This window comes from Epinephelus lanceolatus, chromosome 18 (genome assembly GCF_041903045.1).
Source record: "Epinephelus lanceolatus isolate andai-2023 chromosome 18, ASM4190304v1, whole genome shotgun sequence".
Lineage (NCBI taxonomy): Eukaryota > Metazoa > Chordata > Actinopteri > Perciformes > Serranidae > Epinephelus > Epinephelus lanceolatus.
This window is the reverse complement of record NC_135751.1, coordinates 22897881-22912959: the sequence shown is the minus strand read 5'-3', so window position 1 is coordinate 22912959 and position 15079 is coordinate 22897881. Positions and strand designations below refer to the sequence as shown.

At 41.8% G+C, this 15079-nt stretch overlaps 1 protein-coding gene across 1 annotated transcript; it reads right to left on the bottom strand.

Moving 5' to 3' along the window:
• Positions 1–3664: 3664 nt before the first annotated feature.
• fscn2a (fascin actin-bundling protein 2a, retinal) lies at positions 3665–13777 on the bottom strand. Its single transcript, XM_033643862.2, has 5 exons — positions 12713–13777; positions 8052–8208; positions 7847–7968; positions 7575–7742; positions 3665–7480 (listed from the first exon to the last, which is right to left on the bottom strand). The coding sequence occupies exons 1-5, from the start codon at positions 13533–13535 to the stop codon at positions 7275–7277; spliced, it is 1476 nt and encodes a 491-aa protein (XP_033499753.1). The 5' UTR covers positions 13536–13777; the 3' UTR covers positions 3665–7274.
• Between the last annotated feature and the right edge of the window lie 1302 nt (positions 13778–15079).

Below are 15079 nucleotides of genomic sequence, written 5' to 3'. Positions count from 1 at the left end.
TCTGGGCCTGCCTACAAACAAAACATCATCCCAGCACTCAGTGATGGCTGTATCTGATTTCTTCATTTTCACGGTTGTGCTACTGTGCATACTGCCTTACTGTCAGACTGTCATGATTCAGGTTTCCATCGAAATGTAACAAGTTTTAACCAAATTTCCACGAAATTGAACATGAGGTTATGTTTCACCATCTGCTACCATTATGCAAATATTTGGATTTGAGTGCCTTGAGATAAGCAGCTTATGGCAGTATTTCTCCAGTTGGATCCATCAATGTGGGCGCAGCGAGATGATGTAATTAAAAGAGCGCCAAAAAGCTTAGACAGTGAAAAACCATGTAGAAAGCGTCATGGAAATAATATGGGTTTTTGTTTGTTTCATGTATTCATTTGAGGAAAGTCTAAAGATCTAATGTTTCGTCTGCAGCTTCAGTAAAGTGGAAGCATGAGTGACAAATCACATGCTTCATGTATGTCATGAGTGAGTCTGTTTTCGACTGCAGCTTCTCGTATTTTGAGCAAATTGAAAATACCCATTTAAAAACAGATAAACGGAAACATACTTATGACTTAGTGGGACACTTGAACAGAACAGAGCCACTGTTAATGTTATATGGAACATCTGTGCTGAGTGGATTGTCTACTAATCACAGGGTTAGTGGTTCGATCCCTGGCTTTCCCTGTTCTAATGTTGAAGTGTCCTTGGACAAGACACTCAACCCCAAGTTTCTCCCACTGGGCAGGCCAGTGCCTTTCATGGCAGCTCTTTTGCTGTGTGTTTGTGTGTGTGTGTGTGTGTGTGTGTGTGTGTGTGAGAAAGAGAGGCAAATAGTAAAGCACTTTGTCCGTCAAGGTAGAAAGGTCCTGTGATAAGTGCAGTCCATTTCCCATTCCTATTATGACAAGTTAAATGGCTGCTATTTAAAAAAGGCTTACTGAGTCATTTCTGCTCCATGGCAACTGAGCTGAAATGATCAGTGATAGCCAGTAATACACTGCATTTATTATACTTCGAATTCAAACATCAGATATTTTTGAGATGATACTGACCTCTGGACATTACAATAAACTGGCAGACACTTCTGTGACAATTTGGCGTCCAGTGTCTTGCTCAAGGACACTTGACATGTAGACAGCAGGAGCCAGAGTTTCAACCGCCAACTCTACAGTCATTCGCCAACCCCTCGACCATCTGAGCTAATGAATCACAAATTTCATGAATATTTTTATCGCTTGGCATTAGCGATGTCACTTTTGGTTAATTTAGCTTTTAATAGCCTGACAGCAGTTAAATGGTAAGTTGCTGGTTAATTTTTAAGAGGAAAAAAAGTCTGTAAGAATTCTTTCTCACCCTGCCGTTCAGTCCTAGCACGCACGCTCACTCACTATCTTTAGGTGTCACTGTCTGGGGCTGTCAGTTGAGTCATCAGCTGTTTTTCAGCTGACTCACAATGAACTAATAGCACAGTGACACAAATTCTCTGTCAGCCTATCATCTTACTGCTCCTTATTTTAGATATGGCTCTTTACTATGGGGTGCCGTTTGTAAAGTGGCTCACGCTGAAAATAACATCAACATTTTGCCACATTTAGCTTCAAACAATGTTTAAAAAAGTGTTGTGAATTTTTTAACGTCACCTTTTACCACATTTAAAGCAATATTTGTTAACTTAGAAATATATTAAATAGTTAAATCTAAATATTAAATGTGGCACCTAAATGTTAAATGTTAAATCTAAATATTAAATCTAAATCTAAATCTAAATGTTAAATCTAAATGCTAAATCTAAATATTAAATCTAAATCTAAATCTAAATGCTAAATCTAAATCTAAATGTTAAATCTAAATATTAAATCTAAATCTAAATATAAATGTTAAATCTAAATGCTAAATTAGATTTAATATTTATATTTAGATGTTATTTTCAGCGTGAGCCACTTTACAAACGGCACCCCATACTTTTCCTGCCGTAGTTCTTTCTTACTGCTGTTGTGCGCGCCCTCCACCCCATCACCACCTTGTGTTTACGGATTCATCAGCCTCAGCAGTCAGCAGCCTCAGAGTCAGCAGCCACCACCACCACCAGCGCCAAAGACTTCTGTTAAATCTTACTCACTACAAATCATCTATTAATCTGTACACTCATATTCTATATTAAATGTTATCGTTACTTCATATTTCATAGTTCCCACTGCCCACACTCCAGTTTCTACTAGTTAGCTACAGTCACTGATGGATGAGGGGGGGGGGGGTCAGGGTGCCACCTCGGTTGAAAACGCCGCGCTAAAGTGCCCTCTTGAGTGGCGAAAATGAGAGGATGTGCCCTCTCAGCTGTCGTCTTGAATGATGAAAACGAGCGGATGTGCCCTTTTGGCTGCCCTCTTGATTAAAAAAAATGAGAGGATGTGCCCTTTTGGCTGCCCTCTTGAGTGATCAAAACAAGATGATATGCCCTATTGGATGAAAACGAACGGATGTGCCGTTTTGGCTGCCCTCTTGTCTCCATGTCATGCAGTAGGTGCCCTTTTTTCCTTTTTGCCCCTGCCCTTCAAACATCCTGAGTCCATCACTGGCTACAGTTATAGGCCGTTCTATATAGATCTTACCGCTAGTAAGATGGTAGGAAAGACAGGAAGCTGCGAAAAATTACGCAGCGACACGTCATGACACGCCTCTTTGAGGCGGTTCTACTAGTAGCGGTCTTGTACGAACTCAGAGGACAACGAGTTTCAAAAGACTGACGAAAGCAAAGATGGCTGTGCCCTATATTTACCGTAAGTGGCTGTGCTCTTTACTATTATTTTTTACTGTTTTTCATCAATCTGAGTCTTCATTTTAATTACTCGTACACATTATAATGCCTTATGGGAATGCTTTATGATATGTTATTTGTGGAATGTTGTGTATGTGTTGTTTACCTGTTGGTGTTGGTGAAAGTAGCTGGCAGTGTTGCTAATAATAAAGGCTTGCTATGTTCGAGGTGAAGATCTTGGTACTCCGCTACTGCAATAGCGACGACTGCTCTCTTGGAGGCATCCATCTTTGTTTACGTTTAGGTCGTAAATGGTACAAATGCAAATGGGGACGCATACCGCCAATTCAAACAGGAAAACATTTTACGACATCATCTTGAGTCTTACCGCTCGTGGCAATGTAAATGGAACATGCGGTTAGCCTTGGCCACTCTGCACTGCTCACCATCTGGATCACAGGAGCTAGCTAGTGTCGACACTCATCCAGGTGAGGACGGTTTTTGCTGCGGGAACATGGTGGCCACCCTCAGTTCTCCCCTCAGGAAGCCCTGAGCTGCAAAATCCTTTTATCACTGTTAACTGTGCTAGCACCACTAGCCGTGCTGACACTGCTAATGCTATTAAAGGGTATTGGGATTCAAAATTGAGCCACTTACTCATTGGAATGACCCGGAGGTTGACTGGAGGGTGGGCACAATGTTTCCACAGCAAAGCTGTTGGGTCGGGATGGTGTTACTAGCCGTAATTGTTGAATGAGCGTTGCCCGCTAGGCTAGCTTGCTTCCACCAGACCCATTTGGTGCAGTGCAGTAAACTGGAGGACCAGCAGGCATAACTGATCAAAAATTTTCTTGGCGGTTAATCGATTAACAATTAACATTTGACCAATTCTAGTCCCAAAGTCATCAAAGGTATTTTCAAGTTTTTATTGTCATCAACATTTTCAAAAATCATATCATAAACAAAGATAGTAAAACAACAAACATCTCTATATGTTAAATACATTCTAAAATATGGCTGGAGGTTCCACAGAGCAGATACAGGATGCATAGGTGACCAAGCCTTTTGGACCATGCCTTCTAAGATGTCTCTATTAATTGCAAATTGCACACATCACAAAACCATTGATTTAGACATTACACTTGAACTATTGCAGATTTTATTTCTTCCTGGGGAATAACTGACAAAAATCTACAGGATAAGTTGTATACAGGTTCAGGCCGTCCTCTGTGCTGCACACCAACATCTGTGCCAATAAAGTCTGGGCAGCTTATGCCCTTGGGGTCAGGAATCAATGTAATCAATACAATGAATCCCGTGAGATCAGAATTAAAAAAGGGTTCCTCCTCTGTTTGATAAGGGTCAACTAGAGGCTACTGATCACATCTTTCAAAAGCAGTAGTGGGTAACACCACAGCATTTTGTGAAATGCAGTTGTTTGCTGTCTTGTCGGGAGTTAGATGAGAAGAGTTGTATCAGTTTCAGTGCGATGTTCTTGGCCTAGCTTTGTACAAAGACTGGACGCAGATATCACAACTTTGTCATTGCAGCGGGGTTTGAGCAACACCACTAGGCACAGGGAGCACTCGCTTCACATCTACATCTTCTTATCAGACTGTGACGGAAAACAAACAAGCATTACTTTAGGATTTGTATTCAAACACTTTAGCTTCCGTGTAATGTTTTATAGGATGTATTGTAATTGCCAAATGTATTCCAGTAAGAAATCATTGGAGTTTCTTCAAATATATCTGTTATTTAAATCCATAACAATTTCTAATCTTACCACCCAACTCTGAACATGAGAACGGGGTATAAAGGGATAAAGAGTCTAGTATGGTTTAAGGCCCCTAGACAGAACAACAGAGAAGCACTTTCTGAGTTCATGCCTGGTACATTAAAAATGATGTATAGTCCATCAAATGCTTTAAATGTGCTCCCCTTTGGTTTCTTGCTTGTCCCTGATGTGGATATATGGCATTTCTACTGATATCCTTTGTTCCTGAACATGTCTGATCTCTGTATTTCTACACGTGGTACACAAAAACATATTTCAGTGTTTGCAATGATGCTGAGTTAAGTCCTCTTTGGATTTAGGCTACATGGCTCAACATTGCAGAGGCGCCTGAGACAGTACGGTCTATTTACTTCAGACCACTTCATTTACTTCATATTGTGCTTTTATGGAAACTGTAAAAGGTCCATTAGGATAAATGAAAACACCATCAGGACCAGCTTCTCGCTATCTGTGAAGACAGTGGTGCATTACGTTTGCTGAGAGTAACCTGGATGGCCACACTCTTCTAATAGAATATGTCAAAGTATTGAAATGATTTAAAAGCTGTAAACAAACACAGTGGGATTGTTACAGAAGTTTGATCCTGATAAACAGTCGACGGAGGGCTAGTCACCTAAACCAAATGAGGTTAATTTTGTGTATGTATCCCTGTTTTTTTTTAAGTAAACCTAAGACTGCAGCCACACTGATCCTTCATTGTCTGTTTTTTAAAGGTTTTCAGTTCAGAATGTTGATAAGGACTGATGTGTCTCTGCCAGATTTGTATTAGTTTTAGATTTTTTAAAAACTGTCAAAGATTTTTTCAGCTTTTTGACATTTTTAGTCTATGAAGCCTCAGCAGCAGCAGAAGGACTAAGGGCTCATATACATGCCACGTCTTTTACTACCTGGAAAACGCAAGGTCTTCACCAACTTTCAAGAGCGTGAAAACAGGTGGCACCTGATGTTGCTATGCCTTGTTTTTTATGTATCAAAATATTGTTGGCCCTGTACTAAAATGATCAGCTTGTCTTTCTGTCACAACTTGCATTCTGCTCCCCATCTCTCCCTCACCTGCTCTTGGTAAATTTCCATTCACCTGCACCCTGCTAGCCAGCCACGCCTCCCTCATCAAGGCAACTCCACTCACCTGTGCACTCACCAGCACTTCCTGCATATAAGCAACTGCTGCCTTTCACTCAGTGCCAGATTGTTCTTCTACCACATGCAAGACTTTCCAGCACTTCTTACCTGCTTGCCTCTGACCTGTCTATGTTGTCTGTTTACTGTTAAACTCACCAGCCTTTTGTCCCTGACCACGAGTTTTGCCTCAGTGTATCTGGTTTCCATCTGCCTGTGACTGTGTGGTGTTTTCCTGCCACGACGTTTCAGTGTGAGTGCTTGTCAGTTGCCTGCTGCAGCTCAGAGACTATCTGGGAGACACCTTGTGTGTGTGTGTGACCTCTATGTACCTACCTGTTGGCCCCTGAACCCAGGGAATGTGTGTGGGTTCTGAGCCCGAATAATGAACTATTACCTGAATACCTTCATCAGCTCAAGTTTCTGTTTATTCTGTGTTTAATTAAAGGTCATTACCAACTGTCACTGAGTGCTGCGTTTGGGTTTAATCACACCTGTTAAACTTTAATATTCACCATAGACTGATAGTTAAGGAAGAAAGGAAAGGTATCTGCCAGATGTGATTGATTGCTCCTTGTCATGTGACATGCAGTGCATGTTGCTGCATTCCAAAAGTAGATTTTGAGTGCAGATTGAATTCGACGGCGCAAAAAAATGCAGAATGTGTCTTCTTCTTTCGGCTGTTCCCTTTAGGGGTCGCCACAGCGAATCATCTGCCTCCATCTAACCCTATCCTCTGCATCCTCTTCTCTCACACCAACTGACTTCATGTCCTCTTTGGTCTTCCTCTCGGCCTTTTGCCTGGCAGTTCCAACCTCAGCATCCTTCTACCGATATATTCACTGTCCCTCCTCTGAACATGTCCGAACCATCTCAGTCCGGCCTCTCTGACTTTATCTCCAAAACATCTTACATGAGCTGTCCCTCTGATGTACTCATTCCTGATCCTATCCATCCTCATCACTCCCACAGAGACCCCCAACATCTTCATCTCTGCTACCTCCAGCTCTGTCTCCTGTCTTTTCCTCAGTGCCACTGTCTCTAAACCAAACAACATCACTGGTCTCACCACACCGCAGAATGTGTACGGCCCCTTAATGTTCCTTTTGTTGCCATTTATGTCCATGCTTTCTGAATAGACTGAACTAAAAATGCAGCATCAAACTGAATTACTATATGTAGCAACACTCTTAGTTGAATTTCTCTTTGTTCAGTGTCTGATCAGTGTGGCTGCCCTCAAAAGATACTTGGTTGTCACATGTTGAACAAAGTGTGTCTGAAAGAACTAGGACAGTCACTGCCTTATTCCGTATTTGGGTAATTACACATTTTCACACGGTATGTGTTTTTTGATGTTGGCATTGTCATTTGAAAGACAAAACATTTAATATTTACAAGAAAACCACACATATATTCCTAAACTGTTCACTCTTTCCCAATTAAAAAAAAAAAGAAAAAAAGGAAAAAATGGGATGGGGCACCTGGCAGCTAATATAAAAACAGGCAGGAAATGTTACCCGATCAGTCCGCTTCATCTGAGCTGATAGAAGCTGGTCCTGCACCCTGCCTTCTTGCTTCTTCTTTGAGCGTCCTGATTGAAAGGTGTCAAAACTCCCAAAGACAAGATGCATCAACAGTTGTGCCATCAGCCATGAGCGTACCTCCCTGGTCTCCACGAAGGTACTTCCCATCAGAGGCCTTGATGGCGACACGTCCGTGTTCCAGGAACTCAAGGAAAAAGTCCTCTGGCTTTTCTCCATCTGAGCACACTAGACCACTGCTAGAGACGTACCAGAACTTTCCATTCACACCTGCAGAGTGACATCAGATACATGTTTAAATTAGCAAACAATTCAGTTTATGCTAAAATAATCAATTGCACGTGCACACATATTACAAACTGACTTTTTACATTGTAGGCGCCATCATTAAAGATCAATGAGAAAATGTCATAGACGGATCGATTTGCGTTCAGAGTATTGGAGTTCTTGTGGTGGCACACAAAGCCATTCTCCCCACAAAGGATCAGCATGGGGCGATTGATGAGTTTCATCAGGAATAATTCATCATCACCTGCAATGTAGGACAAATACTGTTCATCTCTTTGCATGGGTCAAAAAAAGCTGTACATGTGGACACAGCGTTAAATCCCAAGTGGCTTGCCTGAAAGCACTCACCCACTGTATCGCTGACTGCCGAGAGCTGCCCATTTTTCTTTGTACACACATACTTTCCATTGCTTGCTTTGAGTGCCACCCTATGTCCTCGCCACTCAATGTCAAACATTGTGTTGACCTCTCTGGGAAAAAAAAAACATGAAAACGTTAGGGAAATGTATTTGACAACATAAAAGAAAGGTCCTTAGCTGTAAGAGCTACTTACACTTCTGTGGCAGTGGACTGGATCTCTCCATGAGTCACTAGAGTCCAATAGGATCCACCGTTGGTCCTGAACATAGACTTTTTGCTCTCTTTATCAATCTCCATCTGGAAGGTCTCCATGTCTGTCTCCACATCCTGATTGGCTGAAATACTCACTCCTGGTAAATAATAGAAGAAAAGACCGTAATTATGCACTTGCTCCATTGAAATTATGGATGAAAGTGTTGCATCCACTCTTGAATGCCATTTGCCTCCTCTTGAATGTCATTTACTCTCTCAGGCACTGCCAAAGATGCCTGTGCATAATACAGCATTAATCCATTCTCTGTTGTTGCAACACATAACACAATGTGCTGCCTACAATGACTCATCCAAAGCTTCTGTCTCCTCATATAGGATGCAGGTGTTTGAAAGGTCACAATGTTTTATGAGTCTAATTAATAAAATGTCTCAGTGCTATAAACGTCATTAAGTCACATCTATTCATTTATTCAGCCTTAAATATTATAGCTGTTGATTTTGTGCAATGCTACTTCTGGGTTTTGGTGATATAAGGGTCGAATTGGTTACCCACTCACAATGTCATCACCTGAAGGTGCCATAATTTGCCACACACAAATATATGGTGCTTGGTGTTGCTTCAAGGCTCCTACTGTGCAAATGAGCCTCTCATAATGCAAGGGCATGTCACTAGCAAATGCTAACATATTTAATGATGTATTGACCCAGTTCTCACAGTTGCCTCCATGGATTTATGGCATTTGCCCTAATCGTATTTATTACATCATGCTTTACTGAAACTAACAAGACAGCAGTCCATTCTTACCTTTCACAGTAAAAGCCCTAGACATATACACTGCATCACTGTTTATCAGAGGAAACTTATTCACATGTTGAGGCTGTGGTGATGAGTTGTTCAAAATATTAGAATCATTTTGCTTCTAATTTTGCTCTGGCCTCTTGTTTAAGTTTGTATCCAGCGTAATACCTTTGTGATGGCCGTGCCCACAGACACACAAAAGGTTGAATGATTCCCATGCTCACTCACATCATTACCACATGTTCAGTTACCTTTAATTTGCAGTCACTTAAAATGCACACCAGCAATTTGTTTAATTTAAAATTTATTTGCACTTTGACAACATAGTGTTTTCTAGAAGCGCACATTTAGTTTACATTGTTTTGTCATTTTGCCATTTGCTTTTGAGTTACCTGATGTCACTTCCTGGTTGGGGTTGGGCAAAAGATGGGGCAGAGGGCGGAGCCTGGTGTTTATGCAGAAGGCCATCCCATGGACTGAACTAATGGTGCATTCGTTTTGTACTCTGAGGTCGAAAGTCGGAAGTGGAAACGATGTCACCCCCGAGTCGACAACAGTTTTTGCATTCTAGATGACAACGGTGGACAAGTCGGAAAAAAACATGGACGCCCGCAAGAAAGCCTTTGTTGCCCTTGCAATTTCGGAGTATAGACAGCTTCATAACAACAGTCTATGTGGTATTTTGCACATACAGACAGCGTAGCAACATGCTACATGCAAAAATCTTGAGCCATACATGTAGCCATCTTGAATTCGAAAGTCGGGGTTGATGCAGTTGCTCCTAGTTTCCAAGTTGGAAATCTGATCTCAGGGTGCGTTCAAGTTTAAACTTCCGACTGGGAACTGGGAATTTCCGACCTCCAAGTACAAAACGAACGCACCATAAGAGCTGTGACATCATGGGGGAGATTAGGGGTTTCTTTATGTTAGTTATTGTCTATGTAAGTTCTCTGTTTGTGTTTAGTTTGGTCTGATCAGCCTATTGCCCCATTGTTTTATGCAACTCTGTTTGTTGAGGTAACGTCTAGTTTTGTAAGCCTTATTTTTCACTAGAGTTATTTATCGTTGACCTTTTGAAAGGGCCCTATAACTCAAATTCTGTCATCTCTAGCTAGCTGTTTTGTAAATTTTTTTAAATATACCCACCTTTTTTTAACTTTAAACCTGTCTTTTTGTGCTCCACAGCAACCTTAGTATTTAAATGAAATGTACTGAAACAAATAAATATGTGAGAAAAAGGCAATATATTATTTTGGCCAGTAAAAAATATGCTTGGCTGAGTTTCAAACACATTTTAAGATTCCAGTGTTTGCCAATTAATTGTTTAGTGAAAAATACGGTTGGTTTTCCAATACAGGATGCACTCACCCCTCTCTATTAGGAGGGGTAAATGCATCCTTACAACGATGACTTCAGTTAGACTTGGAAGGTGAGGATAAAAAGTCATGTTTTCATAGAAAATCTGAGTCTTTGGTCAGGTTGGTTTGAAAAAGTGGATTATACAGCAGCATTGGATTTAGATGTGGATGTTTTAAAACCATGTCATTATTGAAATCTATTTCACCCATAAAGTTTGTGTGAGTTGGGTGCTGAGTGCTGAGAGGATCACTTGAAACAATTAGCCTACTTTGTAGCCATCTTTGAGGTGTGGAGTTTTCGTGCCTCATTCTGTGAACATTTGCACTGCAGCACATTTCATGTGATCAACTCATGTCATTTGTTTTGCATACAACAGAAAGTGTGTAAGAATAGTTAAATTGAATACAGACAAACATAAAAAAATAGTTTAATATTGTGCCATCTTTAGTCATTATGTGCCTTGTTCTCTAAACCTGAGTGCCTCACTTGCAGCCAGTCTAGAGTTATACACTTAATCCACATGTATTAACTCTGTCTGGTGGGGTGCGTTAGGTGCTGGAGAATACACAGACACATATAACTGAACTGTGTCTGCTGTAGTTCAAATTAGATGCCACCGAAATATCCTTCAACCTTTCTCTTAAGCCTGTTACAACCCTAATCCCCCACAGTCACCCCTCCACCCTTCCTGTTCATTCGCTTGCTGTAATTCCCTGAGTGGTGAAATGCAAATCTGCACTGCAGGGCCCACTAAGCAGCTTTCAGTGCCTTGTTCCTTAGAAAATGTGGAACTGCCGCAAGGCCAAACACTACAGTTAAAAAATTTAATTCTGTGCCCTATATTATGAGAATAGAGTGCAAGGTTGTTGAAATATTATTCATGCATATGCATAATGACTGCAGTCTAAAGTTAGTTTGAGAATCTAGTTCCCAAGATATGCTATAGTATTGCATGTGCATTGTGCAGCTGGTTTTTAATAAGGCTGTTAGTTGCTTTGATTGAATTTTAAAGCTTTAAAAAGCTGTGACAGAACACAGTTTGCTCCCCTGTCTGCCCACATCGTTTGCTTGAATAATTATACATGACGGAGCAGATTACATCATGCAGGCTGACAAGACACCTCGTAACTAACTCATCTGTCTGGTAAGCCCCGGCTGTAACTCTGTGTTGCTGCCATCTCAGTGCCACTCTGGCAGACCATAGATCCACATAATTTGGAGAACTTTGCTCGATGTATGAGAGTAAAGAGCGAGTAGCTGCAAGGCTTAAAGGCCACTGATGGTAATTGACGCCCATGGGGCATAGATCTGCCCTGAAGTCATTTGCACACTGCTTAATCTTCAATGGACACACAGTGGAAATGACAAAGCCCATTACCACAATCACCTCCACAGTATGGCTGACAACCATTCTGGATCTAGCGTGTAGACAAGACAGGCAGGGCTTTCTCTCATTAGCTGGTAAACGTTGCTGATTTGCTTTTTTGGTTACTGCAACGTAACTGTAAAGATTCAGTTAAACAAATCCAGGCTGTCTCAAGTCATCAAGAATCCCTCATTACTGTAGTGTGATATTTGAAAGCACTTTATGCTTTACACACCCAACAGTGGTATTGCTTTGCTCATGACTTTACTGTATTCTCAGCTGACAAAAGGCACACTGTGTACTCTACTGTGCTATGTGTTAAGCTGTTTTACTGTACCTACGCTAAGGCTAGACTCTTAGCTAACCTCAATACCCAAACCTGCAAAATGTGACAGTCTGTGTGGTCGTAATGGTTCTGTTTTCTTGTACCTTTGCAAAACTCTTCTTAAGATTAAATTCAGAAAAGAGGGGAAATTGTAAACAGAAAGGAGACGGAAAGAAGAACCAAACCTGAGAGGACCTGGAAGATGACTACTGCATTTAACTACAGACAGTGAAGATAAACTGTAACCAGAGTGTTATGAAAAAAAAACATTTAGGTTAGGTTTGTAGGGAGTACACTCTACTCTCAAAAATATAGTGCACTGCTCGCTTAAGGATCTGAAAATGGTCTCACCTATAGTCTCAGGTGCTAACAATGGTAAAAAAAAACTTACCATAGCTGCGTGGCTATCACAGTAGGGAAAATTGCTGTGTCTCTCAGTCTGTCAAGAATTTCCTAATTTCCTCTTTCTTGAAATTTAAACTCAGCCTGGAGCCTCTGAGCGGAGTGCTAGCTATGTTTGTGACCATGAAGTCGCTTTTACCATGTCTTATTTTGAATAGATTCAAGATTCTTCAGGATGTACAGTATTTGCAAACAATCAAATTTCATCCTTGAACCTCAATGACTTTCAAAAATGAAAACCATTTCCACTTTAATGTTCCCCAATTCTTAGTACTGGATTGAGAGCATAATGCTGTAAGTGCAGCACTTCAATCTACTTTCCTTAGGAAACTATTCAATTTTAGATGATGTGCTTCTTTTCTCCCCAATACTGCATCATAGGCTGATTACCTTGCTTGACTGAGACGAATCTTTTATTGGCGGCTTGAAAAACTACTTGTGGATGACTCTCCTCGAGATCAAACAGCTCATCTTTTCCAGGCTTGGAGCATCGGCCAGATCTCAGAGTCCCTGTGGGACCCACTGGGGTCAGATATTTCCCATCACAGTCCTTGAAGGCCAGCTTGCCAGATTTCAGCTCCAGCGTGAAGCTTGTAGTGTTGTTGTTCTCCTTCACCAGTTTGCCATCATTGCTGAGGAAACGGCTGTCACAGGTCTTCAGGCTGTACTTGCCGTCGAGATATACCAAGGTAACCAAGGAGTCCACTCCCCAGGGAATGTTGCTGTCCACCGAGATCTCTCCATCTGAAGCAGACAGATGGGCATAGCGCTTACGTGCCACACTGAGCAGGCTGGCCTGTGGATGTAAAGCCAAATGGACGGCCCACAGCTCTTGCTCCCCGATGGCTTGGGCAAAGCAGGACAGGTAGTCAGCCGAGCCCCCAAAGTAACGCTGGTAGGGCTCTGATTGCAGTGCCCAGCGACCATCAGACTGAGGCACAATAAGGAAACGGCAGTCAGGGTCAGGCTTCTCTGCCCCACATGTGATCTTGCCATCTTTGTCAGAGGCCAGATAGCGTCCCAGGTGGCTGCGGAGGAACACTACTTGGCTATCTTGCTCGTCCTGCTCTAAGGTCCAGATCTGTTTCTTCTTCATGCTGATACCTGAGGCGTTCACCTTGAAGCCGAAGGCCTCGGCCGTCAGGTAGCGATTCTCATGGTTGATGAGGCCAAACTGCAGCTTCAGGGCCCTGTTAGTTCCGTTTGTGGGCATGCTTCAACAGGCCACACGGTAAGCTTGCAAATAAAGATGTTAGGACAAATAAGGGAGAGGGTAATGAGGGAAAGCAGGCATGAAACTGAGAAGCAAAAATAAAATGCTTGATTTCTTCCCTCTTCTGTCTCTCAAGCCGTAAATTAGCTCCACTTATCTCCCTTGATGGATTGTTTAGTGTTCCTTCCTTCTCCCGTCACTTTCTCTCCTTCCCCAGAGGGCTTGCACAGGCACTTGCTCTCTGTTCCTTAATGAGTTAGGATTAAAATCAGCAGGACACAGCACCTCAATCCAACAAGCCGCTGACGTCACATCCCAGTGCACCAACCGCGAACCTCCCCTCCTCCCTCTCCTTCTCCAGTACACACTGAGCGCAGATCCATTCTCTATCTCTTCCATATCTTCCTGTTACTCTCATCTCTTCCTTTTCTCCTCCACACTTGTCTTCCTTCACTGTAACTCACACTTGCTCACTCATCTGTCAAACTGACTCCCCATTGGTTGTTACTCTCACATTTAGGTCCATTTACTAGTAGTCCAGCTATCAAGCCTGAGGATTATCCCAGCTTTGATCTGCTGGCGAGCCACAACCTAATTGGAAAATGTCCAGAGAGTAAAGGTGCTTTTGGTTGCTCCCCACTGCTTCTCCTTCTCTTTCGGGTCCCTTTTCAAACAGATTAAGTAAGTTTTCATGGGTCAGTTTGTATAAATATAAGTACATTTTGAATAACATTTCCTATCCATGAATAAACCTTCTGCTTGTTGAAGACTTGATGTACAGATTAAAATCGTATTCACAAAGAGCCTCTTTCACATTGCATTGGACATGGCTGACTGATTTAGAAGCATAGTCTTAACTCCCAAAGCGGTACAAAGGTTCCTTTCTTAAAGTTATTACCCCAGTTTCCTACATGCAGGTACAGAGAAGCTATATAGCAACATTATGTTTGCTTCAAGTCTCCAGAGATATTTAAATTTGTGAAGTCCGTGAGCTTAGCTAAGAGGGATTTGAATAGCACACATTTGAATGTGCAAGCATTGCCCATTTGCCTTTGCTCCACTTTCACCTTTGCTGATTCTCAACATAATTATTGCCAATCCTTCCAGACCCACCTCTGTTACTCTGTAGGTCAACTGATAATAGATGACGCGACTCCATAACCTTTGTCACAGTGCACGCCAAGGTCGACCTTTGTAAGAGCATTACCACCCTCTTTTATCAAAGGTTCCTCAGGATGTTGAAGGTAATGTTGAGGAGAACAAATTTGTAAATACCAAAACCACAAAAGCATGTGATTCAACTATAGCACAAAGCAAAGTCCATGGGGTATTATTTCTACTTATTAATCTTCAAAGGCATGTGATCTATTAGCCTTGACAGTTAAGAGTGATTAGCATTGTGATCCCAGACCATCATGGGGGGTTAACGCTCTAATGTCAAACTAAGGACAAAGGTTGGTAAAACCACAAAGCTAAAAAGAAGCTGTCTGTGGAGGACAAACATATGTAGGAGGTTGATGTGTGTATTAGATAAACGGCAGTAT